Source organism: Oncorhynchus clarkii, chromosome 27 (genome assembly GCF_045791955.1).
Source record: "Oncorhynchus clarkii lewisi isolate Uvic-CL-2024 chromosome 27, UVic_Ocla_1.0, whole genome shotgun sequence".
Lineage (NCBI taxonomy): Eukaryota > Metazoa > Chordata > Actinopteri > Salmoniformes > Salmonidae > Oncorhynchus > Oncorhynchus clarkii.
In genome coordinates this window covers 23186231-23203896 of record NC_092173.1, presented here as the reverse complement: position 1 = coordinate 23203896, position 17666 = coordinate 23186231, and the positions used below count along the sequence as shown (strand labels likewise).

Sequence of the window (17666 nt, the reverse complement as noted above, 5' to 3'; positions counted from 1 at the left end):
TGTTAGGGCTGGGCAGTGCAAGGTCAAGTCAACAGGATGTAGCTCAGTGTAAAGCCTATCTCTGGGGACTCCAGAAAGAGCTAGGGAGGAGGGTATTGCACCGTGAAAAGAATTTAGTGGAAAAGAAAACCACATTTACACATTTATGTCCACATATGCATAAAGTATTACAAGGGTGAGTTTTGTGAATTTGTCCTAGAAATTTGATATTTGGTGCTCTCTTTTGAAGACATACTTTGCAAATCAAAATTGTCAGAGGTCTCAGAGTCCTTACTGTATGTGCTCTCCCTTGGAACACAGCATACTTTTGGTCGGTTGGCATTACAGTGATCAATGTTCTCCCTCTAAATTCACATACAGGTCATGATGTCTGTCCAGACCCATTCTCCTAAAGAGGGAGGGGAGCTGCCATGAAGCCTCTGTAGACTGGGGGAATTTCAATGGCATTGTTCTCACTGGGACTGTGGGAGTGAGTCATGATGTATGTTTGCCACCATTTGTTCGAGGCAGGGAGCAAAGTTCCCATTCGTCTGTGGTAATGTTTAACAGGCTGGTTTTGGGTGATATGGTAGCTACAGTACACAACCGTCACACAAGAGGAAATATCAGAAGCATCATCAATAGTGTTCCTCCTCTCACAGCCTGTGGTGCAGTACCTGTCAGAAATCCTCACACTGAGGTAAGTGAGATAGATACTGTAAAAAATCTGTATTTTGTTCAACAATGAATTCACCCAGTCAACATATTTCTGTGGGATATAGCAGCTCTGTGGTATCTAGCATATACAATAGGAGGACAAACATTGCATATTACCATAAAGATATAATATAAGGGATGATTTATTGGATATCTACGATTATTACAAGATATAGGGTTGAGAAGTTGCATCGAGATTACACAATACAAATGTTATAGTGCATATCGGTCTGTATCTCTTCAGTATATTTTTGGGGACTTACTCTATTTTACTGAGATTGTATCTTCTCAAACTATACCTTAAGGATTAGAGAACAATTAGAGAACAAACTTTAGGGATGTGTTTTTCTTATTTGAGATAAGTCAATTTCATTTATATGAGAAGAACGTTCTCTGAAGTGGAAAAAGCTTGAATCACCTTGATTTATTTTTGGTACATTTAATCAGAGGTAGTAGATGTTTAAATTTGAATGACAATATCATTACACAAAATAAATTATGTTTTTCCTGCCAATTTAGAAAAGAAAGCAATCCAGATTCCTGCCTTTGACTGCCAACATGGTGTTCATGATTGTATCTGTAAAACACTGCCACATCCATTCTGTAATGAACACATGTTCAGTAATGTATTTTTTTTATCTCACTCTGTTGTCTCTGTGTCATTTCAGCTTGGAACAATGGCTTGACTGTTCTCTGGAAAGTATGGACAACCTCATCGCCTTGATACTGCTGGCCTGTGTGGCTCAGGGTGAGACTGTCATACCAACAAGGGCTACACTTGGGTTAGATTATTATATCAGAAGTCACTCATTTGCCTGTGTACCCCCCCCCCCCCCCCCCCCCCACCACCACAATGTGGTTGATCATTGAACCTCTTGATATTAAACCCACAGGCACACTAATTAACTTCCTAATGATATATGTGCTCTGCATAATTAATTTCCTCAAATTGGTGGTGTTTCTTGTTAGTTGGAGGATATAGTGGTCAGGGACAAGAGTGTCACTGAATCCCATCTCAAATTAGAGCATGAAAATGTTCATTCCTTCATTCATTCTCCCATAAAAGTATGAGCTATATAAGCTGCCCTAGATATTTCTCAGACCTAATTTCCCAAATGGATACATCATTTATGACTCCACACAGGCCATATCAGCTAACACAGTTAGCACTGCACAAACAATTTATACGTCACCCAGATTACTTGGTAATTAGCGTATTATTTCATATTCCAAAGTTGCACCAGACCCATTAATATTTTCCCCTTTACACCTCCCTTTATCAATGGAATTAAGTTGTGATGCACCACTGAAATTCAATTGGGGGATGACTTTTCTAAAGAAGGAGAGTAATGTAAATGTCTCACAGCAGAGCTTTTCTCCTCACAGACTATACAGTCTATCTATTCTTAACCAGGTACACGGTCTTGTTGGTTATTAAATCTAACATGGCACTTCAGCTGTTAATGTGTTTGTTTACCCATCCCAGCGCAGTGCTACTTAAAGAGCGCCCACCCGCTGCCTGCTGCTGCTATGGGCCCTAATTTACATTGTCCTTTTGGTCTGTACTCTACTCTGTAAATCCTGGTTGCCCGAGCCAAATCCTGCTTGCCATCTGGACAGGTCGGCACAGATTTAGAGTCGCTCTCCTCATTTGGACCCACTGGTTTACATTGTTGTCTAGTCACAAGCATGTGACTAATGTTTTACCTCTGTCTGCATTCAAAAGATGTCTATGCAAATTTGGGGTAAGAAAGATCGAGATAAGCTTGAGTAGGTCACATTTCAAAACTCTTCTTGAGTCAGTTTTATGCAATGCTTTTTCGAGGATGAATCTTAGTCAGATCGTGCTTGTTTCTAACAGCCTCACAATCAACCAAGACAGTCACACCTCATATACCATATCAGAGAGTGATTCAGTGGGATTCAAACACTGAAATGTGTCATTGGTTTCTATTATAACTCAATCATGATTTTATCACAACACCCCAATGTCACCCACATTCCCCGACCACCATGCTTCTGACGCCCATGTCTCTGTCTGTCCCTGTTAGTGTTGAATTCCCAGATGCAGCTGAATCCCAGAACCATCACTTTGCTGCGAGGTGACACGGCCCGACTGATCTGCAGCACAGCTGAGCCCTGGGAGGTGATGGTGTGGATCCTCAACGGTGGCTCTGTGTTGACCATCTCAGCCCAGTACGGTATTCTCTCAAACAACCCCAATGTGAACGCCATTAACTGCTCCACCAATCAGCTCTCCAGCTGGGAATTTACACTGAATAGAGTCCAGCGCAGCAACCAGGGGCAGGTGACCTGTGACCTCCAAAACATCCAGAGACAAACTGCCGATCTGTTTGTTCAAGGTTTGTGTGCTTTTCTCATTCGGCTGTCCTTGAGGTGGCTGCCTACTGGCTGGCTGACAGTATTTAGTATGGCAGAGAAACAAAGGATCCACAGCTACTGTACTGCAAAGGTTTTTCAAGAGAGTATTTCAAAAGGCAGCTGTGAAGTGAGATTTTAGTTTCTTATGGATTCTCTCTCTCCTTGTCTCTCACACATGTACGCACACTCACGTGTACACGTGCATACACACACAAAGAAAACAAAACAGTGGCAACACTATTCAGGGGCATCTCAGTGCAAGAGGCGTCACTACTTTACCTGGTTAGAATCCAGGCTGAATCACATCCGACCATGATTGGGAGTCCCAAAGGGCGGCGCACAATTGGCCCAGCGTCGTCCGGGTTTGGCCGGGGTAGGCCATCATTGTAAATACAAATTTTTTCTTAACTAACTTGCCTAGTTAAATAAAGGTTAAATAAAAAAATGAAAGAAGACATGAAGGAAGGATTTAACCTTGACTAGGAGAGGAAAAGCAGAATAAACAAAAAGTTGAACCTTATCCTTGATGATGCCACCCACACACTCCTAGAGACAAAAACTCAATGTATTCCTAAGTCTTATTGGCTTGTTCTTTTAATTGAAAGCTTTTGTTTGAACTTGTTTGGGGTTTCATGCGCGAGGTAGATTTTCTCTAGTTTTTCTCACAGCTGCTGATTTGGTTGTTGGACATCGATCCAGGTGTATATCAATGGAGGGAATTCATTTGGGGCCTGTCTCAAAGGAAGACTGCTGCATTAGCTGTTTTGATGGGCTGTATGACATTGTTGGAGTGTGTGGGATGGAAATCGATTGGGCTAGTTATAAATACAGGGTGGAGGGCACTTTCCTGAGCGCCAGTTATAAGACGCGTCACTGCAGTACCTGGTTCGAATCCAGGCTGCATCACATCTGGCTGTGATTGGGAGTCCCATAGGGTGGTTCACAATTTGGACACTGTTGTCCGGTTTGGCCAGGGTAGGTTGTCATTGTAAATAAGAATTTGTTATTAAGTGACATGCCTAGTTAAATAAAGGTTAAATAATTAAAATGATATACCAGCCAGGATTTAGTCTGTCATCCCTCACCTGATACGCCCTCCTTCTATCCTTGTATTCCTCTATTGCTCTATCCTTCTTTTGCTGTTTCCCTCTATCCCTGTTTCCCTTTTCCCCTCTATCTCTCTTTCCATATGTTTCCCTCACCCTGTTTCCCTTTTCCCCCTCTATCTCTCTTTCCATATGTTTCTCCATCACTGTTTCCCTTTTCCCCTGTATCTCTCTTTCCATATGTTTCCCTCACCCTGTTTCCCTTTTCCCCCTCTATCTCTCTTTCCATATGTTTCTCCATCACTGTTTCTCGACTTGTTAATGCCGATTAAGGCACCTCTCTGATTCAGAGGTTGGGTTGGGTTGGGTTAAATGCGGATTACACATTTCGATTGAAAGCATTCAGTTGTACAACTGACCAGGTATCCCCTTTCCTTTTCCCCCTCTCTCCCTGTTTCCCTCTATCTTTTCCTGTTTCCCTCTATCTCTCGTTTCCTATTTCCCTCTTTCTCACTTTCCCCTTTCCCCTCCATCTCTCTTTTCCTGTTTCCTCTATCTCTCTCTCTTTTTCCCCTCTTCCTTTATCCCTGTATCCATTATTTTGTTCCACTAGGTGGATTCAAACCACTGTTATCTTCTAAGTTATAAGGGTAGTGTTTCACATAATGGATTTCCTTGACAGGCATGGTTTTCAAAGTATCACTGTCTGTGCTTTGAACTATTGGTTATCTTGTTCAGATATATTATGTTGATGTATTTGGAGCAAGTTCATGAATGACTGAAAATACTCTTCTTGAACTTTTATTTGGATCTGGAGGACATTACTGTTTTCCTTTTCGTTATTCAATTTCTGATCGTTGATGCAGTGCTTTGCGCCACTGTAACCACAATGCATTTCTCTGATTTCACTACGTTTGACAGCATGCAGATAGACTGTTCCACAAGGGCGAAGGTGTGGAGAGATTGAGGAACACAAATATTGAATAGTGTTCAAAAGTCAGGGCAGGATAAGAATCAGAGCTCCTCCTCAGATTTAGCTGAAATTGTTATTTCTCCAAGCCAAAAGTATTCCACTGAATCATCTCCGAGGGTTTTCTGGGGATGCCCTGCATGGAAAAGAATTACCACAGAGAATACTCAGCCAGAAATGAAGAAACATAAAGATTGATTACAACCCATACACTGGGCCAGGATTCACCAGAACTGATAAGCTGGTATGGACAGTAGCAATGCTAGGAGGTGTTGCTGATATCTCCTCTACATTTTTCACAAGTCCTATAATCTTATTATAAACTCCACTCATATTGGAAAGTTGGACCAAAGACAAATGGGTTGGTAACAAGAAAAGCTGTGAAATAATAATTAATTTTGCGATGAAAACATAAATATTGTATTAATGATGTTTACTCTGCAACATTTTAGCATAAAAATGAATGAGATGGTTATGATGATGATATGTAAACACATATTTTTTTTTAAGATGATGATGACGACATTACACAATACAAGATATTCAGATATTCCCCTTTCTGCTCTCATTATTCAGCTAATTTTGCCCTGCTGCAAACTGAGAGCTCAGCTAAAAGCCTGAACAAAGTCATCCATGCAAAAAGGAGGGAACAAAGCAATGACCCATTGCCTTCAATATATTACAGGATTCCTCCTTTATTGCCAATTCTACACATTATAACTGACATACACTGAGTATACCAAACATTAGGAACACTTTCCTAATATTGAGTTGGACACCCCCTTTTGCCATCAGAACAGCTTCAATTCGTTGGGGCATGGACTCTACAAGGTGTCGAAAGCATTCCACAGGGATGCTGGCCCATGTTGACTCCAATGCTTCCCACAGTTATGTCAAGTTGGCTGGATGTCCTTTGGGTGGTGGACCATTCTTGATACACATGGGAAACTGTTGAGTGTGAAAAAATCCAACAGTGTTGCAGTTCTTGACACAAACCGGTGTGCCTGGCACCTACTACCATGCCCCGTTCAAAGGCACTTAAATATTTTGTCTTGCCCAGGCACCTTCTAAATGGCACACACGATTTTAAGTGGATTTAACAAGTGACATCAAGAAGGATCATAGCTTTCACCTGGATTCACCTGGTCAGTCTATGTCATAGAAGGAGCAGGTGGTCTTAATGTTTTATATACTCAGTGTATGTAACCACTACCCATTAACAATAGTGCATGGTGGATCAAGTCCTCCAGTGTGGATGCAGAAGATCTCAGAGCCTTTGAGTTAATTGTGCATCTAGGTGTTTTCCAGTTACCAGTCAGCAACTCTGCTGGTGATTTGTGGCCTGTTGGTCCAAATATACCATCGGAGGAGAGCCACAAATCTACACTGGAGACGGGCCCTTTGCTCTCCTCAGCCCTCCGTTCTAATTGTCCAATATGAATGTGATGTAAACACGCCCACACAGAACGTATACACACATACTGCTTGCAGACACACAAACAAACAAACATACATGAACACACACACACACACACACGCAGACACACACACACACACACGCAGACACACACACACACACACGCAGACACACACATGCAGACACACACATTTTCTCTTCAACAAATCAATATGTCTGTATGTGTTTGATATAATATGAACAGAATGTGCTGTAAGGGCTAGAGCCGAAGATGAGGCCACTGGTGTAAATCAGAGTATGCCTTTGGTGATTGGATGTTCATCAGAATAAATTCATACACAGACACGCATACAAACACATGCATAACCACTAGTGCTGTTGGAACATACAATACTGCTAATCTGAGCAGAAAGTGCCCATACTTCTTCCAGATTAAATGCTGTCCCTCAGAGTTACAATTTCCCTGCCGAGGGCCCTATTGAAAAAACACAGCATCTTCTCAGGAAACAGTCACCAAGCCTGTCTAAGATGGCTAGGCTTACTGTGATTAACAAACCTTATGAAACCTTATTTCAGAGATCACTTAGATTGGAATGATGGGGAGGAGCCTCATGTTGTGAGAGACTGACTATCTCTCCTCAAATGTATCAATCTTTCATCCATAATTAGTTGCAGTAGTTTATTAGTCCATGGAAGTGAGATGCTGCTTTCTTCTTCTGATCCCCATTACTTTATTGCACTGCTGAGATTCCTTTTACAGCCTTTTCAATAGGGGAGTCGGTGTAATCAAAGTTACACATCAACTTACAGTATATGACACCAAATCAAATATGAAAGCGCAGCCTATGACGAATGGGGGAGCCGTCATTGTGCACAGAACATTGAAAGCTTTGATCCTGAATGTAATTCGGTTAGACAAAGCGACAAAGCGTCAGTAATTATCTGTCTATCTATAGCAATTCTCTGCTGCGCCGTCTGCCTTTCACTCTGCCAGACAATAGACTTCACAGACGATATTGCCCAGTCTAAGTGGCTTATTTGGTTGCCAGTGTCTGAGAGGGGAAAGAGGCATTCTCCCATCAGCCAATTGAGACCTCGAGGCACACGATTAATCATTTAGGAAGAGTAAGAAGCCTCTATAAGTGAGCAGGTAAATTGCGATCTGAGAATCCCTATCAGTCTCACAATGGACTAGAATGACCTGGTAAACTGTAAAAAAAAAAATACATACAGTATCCCAAAACATTTAAAATGTTCTTTCCAGAGAGGGGTAATGTGGCCATCACAGGGGGGAACGTGACTGTGCTGAAGGGGGAAGAGATCCTGTTCCAGTGCCTGGCTGTAGGATGGTACCCAGTGCCTAGTCTGACTTGGCTTGTGAATGGCAGAGAGGTGGACCAGAGTCAGTACAACATCAGCACTGAAGGGCCTGTTGATGTGGATGGGCTCTACAACCTGACCAGTAACCTCAGCGTCCAGGCAGCAGAGAGCTCTCATGTGGAGTGCCTAGCCTCTGTCTCTGCCCTCCCCACGCCCCAGGCCAGCAGTGTACGTCTGACTGTGGGTGAGAAACATAAACACTCTTTCTCTCTACTCTGAGCTGGGGTTTGTCTATGTCCACATATTCATCAGTGAAAGCAGATGGTGGGGAATTGTTATTGGTGATGAGAGAAATTACAAGAAAGACATTGCAGGATAGACACAAGGCTTTAATCACCATTGAAGTGGAGCAAAGTGTTCCCAATCTCTCTGCAGGATTTGCTGCGTTCACAGAGTTTCCCCTCTGTGGTTTGGGTAGTCTTGAAATACATTCAATAGGGTAAACAAAAGACGGCACTCTCCCTGCCAGCAAACCCTGATAATAGTCTATTGATTAAAACATTAATTGAAGAATGCAATTTTTCAGCTTCTTTGGGACTAAACCTCATAAAGGACCTTATTTTTTTAGTTGCAGAGGTGGGTGTGGAGAATGTATGTGACGACTGCGCTGTTCTAATGGCAGTAACAGCCTCCGTGTCCGCCGTGCTCCTGCTCCTGCTGCTAAGCATCTGCATTGTCCTCTGTTACATACGGAGGAGAAGAGCAAGTAAGCACCTTTCTTTTCTTTTTATACGGCTCAGTGAAAAATATCCATCACCCCCCCACCCCCCGCACAGGAACAATGATTAAAGTATAATAAAGGAATTAGGCTGTCACACGTAGTGATTCTGCAGTGTGCCCCACGCCTGCATCGGCAAGATCATGGATTTTTGAACACATACAGAACTTCAACTGTCAGCGGAATGCTCCAGGTCTAAAGTGCTGGCTTTGGCCTAACCCCCCACCTGTCCGTAAAATACAGGAGCACTACCATGGAGAGATAGTTGTCCAGGAGAGACACACTGGACACAGCACCTCCTGGTGGTCACTCTATGGAAATGCAGTTATTCTGTCACTAACACAGGTAGACAGACTCATGAATATGGGTGATAATTACATTAGGCAGGAGTTAGCCAGTCATATTTAGTTTATTTTTACATATATATTTATTTTAGTTTATATACCAAGACTGATTCATTATGAATCTAATAGGGGCCACAATCCACAAACATGTCTCTGAAATGACTCCCAAAAATCTTCAACTTCATACCCCTGGGATTAATGTCTTTCTGGGTTACCAGCAACCAGTGACTAGAATGTATTGTGAGTCTTTGGCGACTTTAGGGGTAGAGATGGTTGGTGAGGAGTTTCTGGAGAGCCATCTCGGAGGTGATCGTTGTTGTGGGCGACGAGGCGGCCGTCTTGCTGTTGTGTGAGACAACAGAACTTGCCCCTGAGTCATACATTAGACTGCTCTAATCCCTGAAACTGATTTCAGACCAGTGCAAATCAGGGCCGTTATTTGGCAGGTGTAGGATTATCTTAATAAGGCAGGTGTGCCCTCTTAAGTACATTTACAGTATTCACCAATAGCTGGTATCTTTTCACTGTCCTTGATTTGGTCCAGTTCCTTTCCCGCTGCTTTCCTTATTTTAATTCCCAGGCAGCTAAGCGTCAAATCAACATAATCAGTATTTTTCCCATTTAAGAAAATGGCATGGCTCCAAGTCAGTCTTGCTCCCTGAACTAATCCAACACACTGAAGAGTAATGTATGCATTGTAATTATTCAGACAGAATGTGGATGAAATATATTCACCTTAATAACTTTGAACAGTGTGGGTTTAAAACAATAAAGGACGAGGCAATTTCTCCTCCTGTAAAAAAGTCTGGTTTATCCTTTTCCTGGGCCGGCACCATCTGTACCGCCATTGTTATAGAATTGTTTTCTCTCTGGCCAGGACCTTGGGCTAAGAAAGGTAATGATGCTGTGTGATAATATTCATTAACAATCAGCTCAGGCTTTCACTCTAACATTTCTTAAGTGACCTCAGGCTACAGTGAGTGTGTGCTGGCCCAAAACGAGTGAAAGCTGCATTTACAGCTGTCATACACTCTTATACACTCATTCACCCTATAGAAGAACCATTTGAGGAACCCTTTTTGGTTGCAGGTAGAACCCTTTCTTCATGGAACCCAAAAGGGTTCTACCTGAAAGCAAAATGGGTTATAACCTGGAACCAAAAAGGGTTCTCCTACTGGTACAGCTGAAGAACCCTTTTGGAACCTTTTTTTTCTAAGAATGTATTTTGGAGCTTCAGACACTGAGCAAACTAAATGATGTTGTGGTCTATGCAACCACAAGCAAGGTCAGGATTACTGTATAGGTCTAGATTGAGCATTGAGACAGTGAAAATCCTGTATGATAGCCATAATGTAAGATCACATAAGATCATGACATGTATTTTTCTGTATTTGGTTGTCTTTCAGAATCAAGCCTACCGGAGGAAATAAGGTGAGAGTTTGATGCTCTTTGTGCCATTATTTCTAACCTCTCAACCTGCTTGTTGATGTGGGATTATACAGTGTTTGAAACGGTACAGATATTTATTTTTATTGGCGAGAGCTGACAAATGAAGATCCAGGATCAAATGTGGTTTCGAGGACGTGACTAACCATCCATAAAACGATTTATGGAAAACATTTGTGAGAGGGAACTAATACAGTCTCATCCTATTGATACAAAATTCCATTAGTCCTTTACACAAGTTACTGCTGGGACTCAGCATAAATCAGTAAATAAATCTACCCAAAGGCATGTATTTATATGGCTCCGAGTCTACCTTGTGTCTGAGAAGAGACTGGGATTTTATAGGTAATTAAATAAAGAATTGAGAATCATTTGGAACATTAGATGGTTATTAGATTATAACATGGACATTAAGACTGGAACTATAGTTTACTCCACAGTATCCACATGGCAGTCAAGGAAACAGAAAACAATACACACACAATAACACATCCAAGTTGATCTCACAAGTGGAATTCATGACAATGTGTACATTCAGGAGACTCAAATTAATTTGCATAGGTATGGAATGTGCGACGTCCTGGCCTGTGGAATTGAAAGCAGATGTATACTGTTGGTGGAGCTGCCTGACACTTGTCCTCGGCAGGCAGGTAATCAGTCTCTGAAGGGGGACTTGAAGTCCAGGCACAGTTTCTCTCTTCTCTCATGAAGTGAGGGCATATGCCGTGCCAAGGAGGATTCTGCAAGCATGCTTCTGTATTCGCTCAAGTTTGATTTGATTTGATTTGGTCAGAGAGGGCTTGAGTCAAGGAGCTGTGCCAAACTGGTGCGGTATACTCTAGGGAGGGTCAAACATAGCTAGTAGATTTGTCAGCAGTTTTAATGTCCCTAATTTTACTATTGAAGCAGTGAACACGCTGACAGAAGAGTTGTTAAGTCTAAATAAATTGAATAATTATAATGGCTTTATTTTTTCATAGGTATCAGCAGATTACAATGGGGAAATAAACACTATAGCCTGTACACTGCAGTCACAAGACAAGACAATTTATAGTACCAACATAAAGCTCACAAAACTGTTGCTTCTTTCAAGGTTACACCATTTTCCTGCTGTAGGAGACTGAGATCTGTAGGAATAGGTCATATTTTCCATTGGGCTTTTCCTCTTGGTTTCCACAGGATAGACGAATCAAAGAGCGGAAGAAGCTCCGTTGCCGAGGAGACCGGGGGGGAGGTCAACCTGGGATACACCACAGAGGGCCACTCAGGTGAGAGTCAGGGTGACAAATACCCCTGTTCCTCATTAGGACACATTATCTTCAACATCTAATGAGATCAGTGAGGTAGGTAGGCATAGAAAATCAGAATGGATAGGCTATTCTATTTTATCTGTGATTTTTAGAATTTGTTAAGAGTATTATAGGCTACTAACAGCATTAGAGGCTATAATTGACTATGATGTAATAATAACGCCATGTTCTATGTTGGAGCCGTTGTACTATACTTCTTCCCCTGAGCATAGTGTGGTACAGTGAAATGGTCAGAGGGGATGTCAGGTCAGGTAAATGCCTGTTTCTCACTCGACAGACGCTGGCCGCAGTGACCTCATCGTCACTGGGGAAACCCACAGCCAGATGAACTCCATCAGCGCTCACAAGGTAAGGAGAGGGAGAGAGGGCCACTTACTGCAGCTGAATAATGCAGAGTCAGTCTCCATACTGCAGCCGGAGTCCCTGACACCTCCCAGGCTCTCACATTGACGGGGACTGCAGGGACTGCCCAGATCGTCCTCCCCTGGCCGGAGGACAGTTAACTTTTTCTAATGACTGCCTTGCCTGGTTCACCAACTACTTTGCAGACAGAGTTCAGTGTGTCAAATTGGAGGGAATGTTGTCCAGTCCTCTGGCAGTCTCTATGGGGGTGCCACAGGGTTCAATTCTCGGGCCGACTCTTTTCTCTGTATATATCAATGATGTTGCTCTTGCTGCGGGTGATTCCCTGATCCACCTCTACGCAGACGACACCATTCTGTATACTTCCGGCCCTTCATTGGACACTGTGCTATCTAACCTCCAAACGAGCTTCAACGCCATACAACACACCTTCCGTGGCCTCCAACTGGTCTTAAACGCTAGTAAAACCAAATGCATGCTTTTCAACCGTTCGCTGCCTGCACCCACACGCCCGACTAGCATCACCACCCTGGATGGTTCCGACCTAGAATATGTGGGCATCTATAAGTACCTAGGTGTCTAGCTAGACTGTAAACTCTCCTTCCAGACTCATATCAAACATCTCCAATCTAAAATCAAATCTAGAGTCGGTTTTCTATTCCGCAACAAAGCCTCCTTCACTCACGCCACCAAACGTACCCTAGTAAAACTGACTATCCTACCGATCCTCGACTTCGGCGATGTCATCTACAAAATAGCTTCCAATACTCTACTCAGCAAACTGGATGCAGTTTATCACAGTGCCATCCGTTTTGTTACTAAAGCACCTTATACCACCCACCACTGCGACCTGTATGCTCTAGTCGACTGGCCCTCGCTACATATTCGTCGCCAGACCCACTGGCTCCAGGTCATCTACAAGTCCATGCTAGGTAAAGCTCCGCCTTATCTCAGTTCACTGGTCACGATGGCAACACCCACCCGTAGCACGCGCTCCAGCAGGTGTATCTCACTGATCATCCCTAAAGCCAACACCTCATTTGGCCGCCTCTCGTTCCAGTTCTCTGCTGCCTGTGACTGGAACGAATTGCAAAAATCGCTGAAGTTGGAGACTTTTATCTCCCTCACCAACTTCAAACATCTGCTATCTGAGCAGCTAACCGATCGCTGCAGCTGTACATAGTCTATCGGTAAATAGCCCACCCAATTTACCTACCTCATCCCAATACTGTTTATATTTATTTACTTTTCTGCTCTTTTGCACACCAGTCTACCTGTACATGACCATCTGATCATTTATCACTCCAGTGTTAATCTGCAAAATTGTAATTATTCGCCTACCTCCTCATGCCTTTTGCACACAATGTATATAGACTATATTGACTTGTTAATTTGTTGTTAATTGTTTACTCCATGTGTAACTCTGTGTTGTCTGTTCACACTGCTATGCTTTATCTTGGCCAGGTCGCAGTTGTAAATGAGAACTTGTTCTCAACTAGCCTACCTGGTTAAATAAAGGTGTTCTCAACTAGCCTACCTGGTTAAATAAAGATGAAATAAAATAAAATAAAATAGAGTGCACTAGTTTTGACAAGGGCCCATGATTTACTCATAATACACCCACTGTACTGTATATGATAACAGGCTAACTAACTGACTGTTCAAAATGTAGATTAAAGTTAGTCAATAATATATTGGATATTAGTTCATCAGTGTTGATGAGCCAATGGAGCTTCTTAGATGGTTTTATAAAGACAGTTAAGAAATAACACCAGTAACTGATTGGAATATTGATCAAAGGAATGTTCAGAGTTGTTGCATGATCAGTAATGGTGATGGGAGAACGATACGGCAACCACACTCTCCTTGCCTTGTCCTTCAAGTAGCTTTGCGCAAGGTCAAAAGTTCAACTGTCACAAAATATTCCCATTTTCTATATTCCAGATCCCAGATGTTGTCTCTTCCAGTAACTTCTCGCCAACCACCAGAGAGAGTACTGCCCCAACTGACCACTGTGGAGATGGCTCCAAGACAGTCAGAAGAATGACTACGGTGTGATCGTTGTATGGGGTCCAAACAAGATATGCTGGATTTTTACTGTTACATTAGTGTAACATTGCCAATTATGCTACACAACATGCTTTTCATTAAATGTATCACACTTTATTGTACATACAGTAGGTATATTCACTTGATGTAAACTTTTTTTTAAATGTTTGTATTGTCACTGCATATTGTTTGTGGGGTTTTGTGTTCACACAGTTTTTGGGATCACACAGACCAAGACATCAGATGACTGACTCTCTCATACATTTTTGTTCTCACTCACATATTCTTCCCATGTTTTAGGAGGAGTTGTTCTCTCTTTCTGACTGAAAACAACAGATTCATCTTATAAGGTGCACACTGTGATTTATGATTTGACTGTGTAAGGTTCTTAGTTTGCTGTATAACAGTTATAGTCAGATTGTGTAGGATGTATAGTGTTGTTTAAAATCAAGCTAGCTGCGCACAGCGCTGTTGTCCTCATTTAGGTATCAAATCAACTGTGGTATATTAGTGATATGGATTAAGAAACACAATAGCCTGGACCCCACTGACTCATGGGTTCATCGTTGATATCTGTTGTGTAAGCCTATGTTAATCCTCCTGTCAACAGTTACATGGCCAACTCACCATCATCACAATGCTCAGCTAGGTTTCACATTTTCATAGGTGACAGGGTTTGGAAAAGATAAAGCATGGGACAATTTTCGGTGATATAGTGGCATGGTTTCAAGACCTCCTTGTAAGTAGATGTTAACCCGGCAGTTACATGGGTCTGTATTGACCAATCATCACAATGGTCAATGATAAGGCCTGGGAAGTGAGTGACAGCAGGTGTTCTAGTGGCATTTTCCTCCAGTTGAGGTGTTATAGGATAGGGATACCTTCCTGTGTTCATTGATGAATGATGCCAACATTAATAATGTATGCTATCCCTTCCTGTGAAAATGGATACAAGTGACTTTCAACAAAACGGAAGACAAAAATGGCTTTTTATTACTTGAGATATGTAAACTTTCTCTTCAAAAGCTGCCTATGATATAAAAATAAAGCATGTTCTATATTATATGAGAGTAAATGTATGTTACGCAATACGACCATGCTGGATGGAACTCAAGGGATTCAATAATGTATGTATTCAATACACACTACTGGCATTAATAGAAAGACCATTCACTGTCTCTATCTACCCCTGAATAGAGTTAAGCTACCAAGGAGCAACCAAACCCCAGTTAACTTGCAGAGCCACAGTGTTCGGTCAGTCATTGTCCCTCACAAAGGCGGAACCAGGGTGTCATAAAATGTTTAATCTGAAAGAGCCATTTTCACCAACAATAGCCAGTCCGAGAACCTTGTTCCCCCCTCTTCCCTTTTCTTCATATAATCATTTTGACAGCTAAACCGTAGTCCAATATGTGTCAGCACCTCTCCCCTCGCCTCCTTATATCTCTAACTCAATAAATTCCCTTTTCAGGGGAGGAAACGGCTACAACAGCCATGGAAAAGCTTGGAGTGGTATGCTGCTGCTGCTCCTGTGAGAGAGAGGCTCAGCAATGCATTGGAATGTGGATATTCTTGCAGAAGGGATGATATCACATTTGCATTTTATAATGGTAAAGGAGAATAGTCACGAGTGGCAGAGGTATATGAACCTGTCATAGCAATTCTATAGTCAGACTGGCGTTACTGTCACTTACAGAGCCGGCATGCATAAAAAATAATGACATGCCTATGACTTCTATCTCAGAGGTCGGGGCACTTGACTTGTTACATCTTTTAACAGCATGGGGGTGGAAAGTGGCAAGGAATGCAATCAGTGGCTTATGCTTTGTGAATAGAAAACACACAGACATCTCAATGTATTTATGCATTCTTATAGACCCATTTAGCACATTGATTTGATTTGTCAGTGTCTGTGACCTTGGTGGAGAAGAAGGGGCCAGAAACACCACAGAGCAAAATGTTTGGGCCCTGACCTTAATACCTCTTTATATGCAGATGATGTGGTTTTCTAGTCTAATTTGTATATCTGTAAATGGTACAGTAATTGTATCTGTGCAGCCTGTAGTTTGAAGATTCCACTTGGTGTCAGAGAGTGAGTGAGAACTTTTAATAGAAAGTAAATGAAAGACATAACATCCTTATTGGGTGGCGTTTTGTTCACTGCAATTCTATTTCACCAGATGGGTGATAGTACAGATCTTCTCCTTCTTAAAAATCCCATAATGCCTGTGCCTGAGAGGAAAGTGGCCTAGCCCTAACGTGATTGTCCCAGCCTTCTGTTTTTCCACACCAAACGCCTGCCGTGCCGTCAATGCAGCGGCTATTAAATAAATTAAACATCCTCCAGTGGGTTCACAAAGAGGGGCATGATATGAGAGGCCTATTACATGACTCTGTTCTGTGTTTTGTTTTCCAGACTAATGTTACCCTCCCTGGAGCTCAAGTGAGCTCCAAGGTTTTCAGTTACCCTTCATCAACGGTGTATTCATATCGCTAGGATACCCCAAGGTGTGCCTTTCCAGCATCAACATCTTGGCAGCATCTCTGTCTCTCCCTCACTCATTCTCCATTGCTTCTCCTCCTTTCTTTCTTAGCTCTCCACCTGATCAGGTTCTTGTGTGAGGCTGCAGTCACGTTGCACAGTCTCTCTCAGGTGCCGTCCTGTCTCTCAGCCTTTGGGGGCAGCTCTTACGTAATAAACACTCCTCTCTTCAAGGGGCTTTTCTAACATATGAATAAATAAATGGAGCCTTTGCTAAGGGTTCTCTGGTTCTCTATTGCATGCTTGTTTAAACAGTCTGCATACAGTAAGTATATTCTTAATCTTGAACTGCTTGTGACGGATAGAAACAGGGCTTGTACAGATATAGAAACACAGGTTATTCTATTGAGTAAACACAAGGCAAGGTGGCACCAGATTCATCTCTCCTCATTGACCCATGAATGTAGATACATGAGTGCAACTCCGTCACTCCAATATTAACATAATAATACGGCAGTAATAGGATGTGAAGCCTGAGAGCTCTTCACCATTTCTATAAATATTTATTCATGCATATTAGACCCCAGTGACATAAACTACTTTGCCTCTTCAGGAGGGGTCTTGATTTGATGTAATTGACTTGAATTAAATTGTCCCTCTTGGCATTGGTCAGGGCAAATAAAAAAATTGTGCTTGGTTTGTGCCTCTCAGGGCCAATGCTGATGAATAACTTAGCATGGCCTCCCTCTCGTTATTGAAAGCCAATGCTCTCAAGTGCATCTTTCACTGGCCTGGCTATGAGTGAAAGGCTTCCAAAACCAGTCCTTTGCTACTGTATTATGTGTCTGGGTTATTAAAGGCAACTGGAGCAAAACATCCTTGACGTGACCCTGTTAACATAATTAAGGCTCTCTTAATTAGCTGATTAATGCAATTTAGTAATAGATGCCGCAGCCCTTTACCAGAGAGAGAGAGAGAGAGAGCTGCATGTGGCTGTGAGAGATCTCTGAGAGAGAGAGAGCTGCATGTGGCTGTGAGAGATCTCTGAGAGAGAGAGAGCTGC

The 17666-nt window shown here is 42.3% G+C and overlaps 1 protein-coding gene across 1 annotated transcript; it reads left to right on the top strand.

Moving 5' to 3' along the window:
* Window positions 1-91: 91 nt before the first annotated feature.
* Window positions 92-16507, top strand: LOC139386015 (immunoglobulin superfamily, member 5b). Its single transcript, XM_071131347.1, has 10 exons — window positions 92-175; window positions 361-679; window positions 1365-1444; window positions 2748-3059; window positions 7776-8075; window positions 8460-8597; window positions 10360-10384; window positions 11579-11667; window positions 11987-12057; window positions 14017-16507. Exons 3-10 carry the CDS (start codon window positions 1399-1401, stop codon window positions 14128-14130), a joined length of 1095 nt encoding a protein of 364 aa, XP_070987448.1. The 5' UTR covers window positions 92-175; window positions 361-679; window positions 1365-1398; the 3' UTR covers window positions 14131-16507.
* Window positions 16508-17666: the final 1159 nt, after the last annotated feature.

What these genes read in the sequence shown, in the direction of transcription:
- LOC139386015 (XM_071131347.1), top strand. Translation starts at nt 1,399, where the DNA reads ATGGACAACCTCATCGCCTTGATACTGCTGGCCTGTGTGGCTCAGG. An exon ending in TGCCGATCTGTTTGTTCAAG is followed by an intron (nt 3,060 to 7,775) that starts GTTTGTGTGCTT and finishes TGTTCTTTCCAG; the next exon opens with AGAGGGGTAATGTGGCCATC. An exon ending in ACTCCATCAGCGCTCACAAG is followed by an intron (nt 12,058 to 14,016) that starts GTAAGGAGAGGG and finishes TCTATATTCCAG; the next exon opens with ATCCCAGATGTTGTCTCTTC.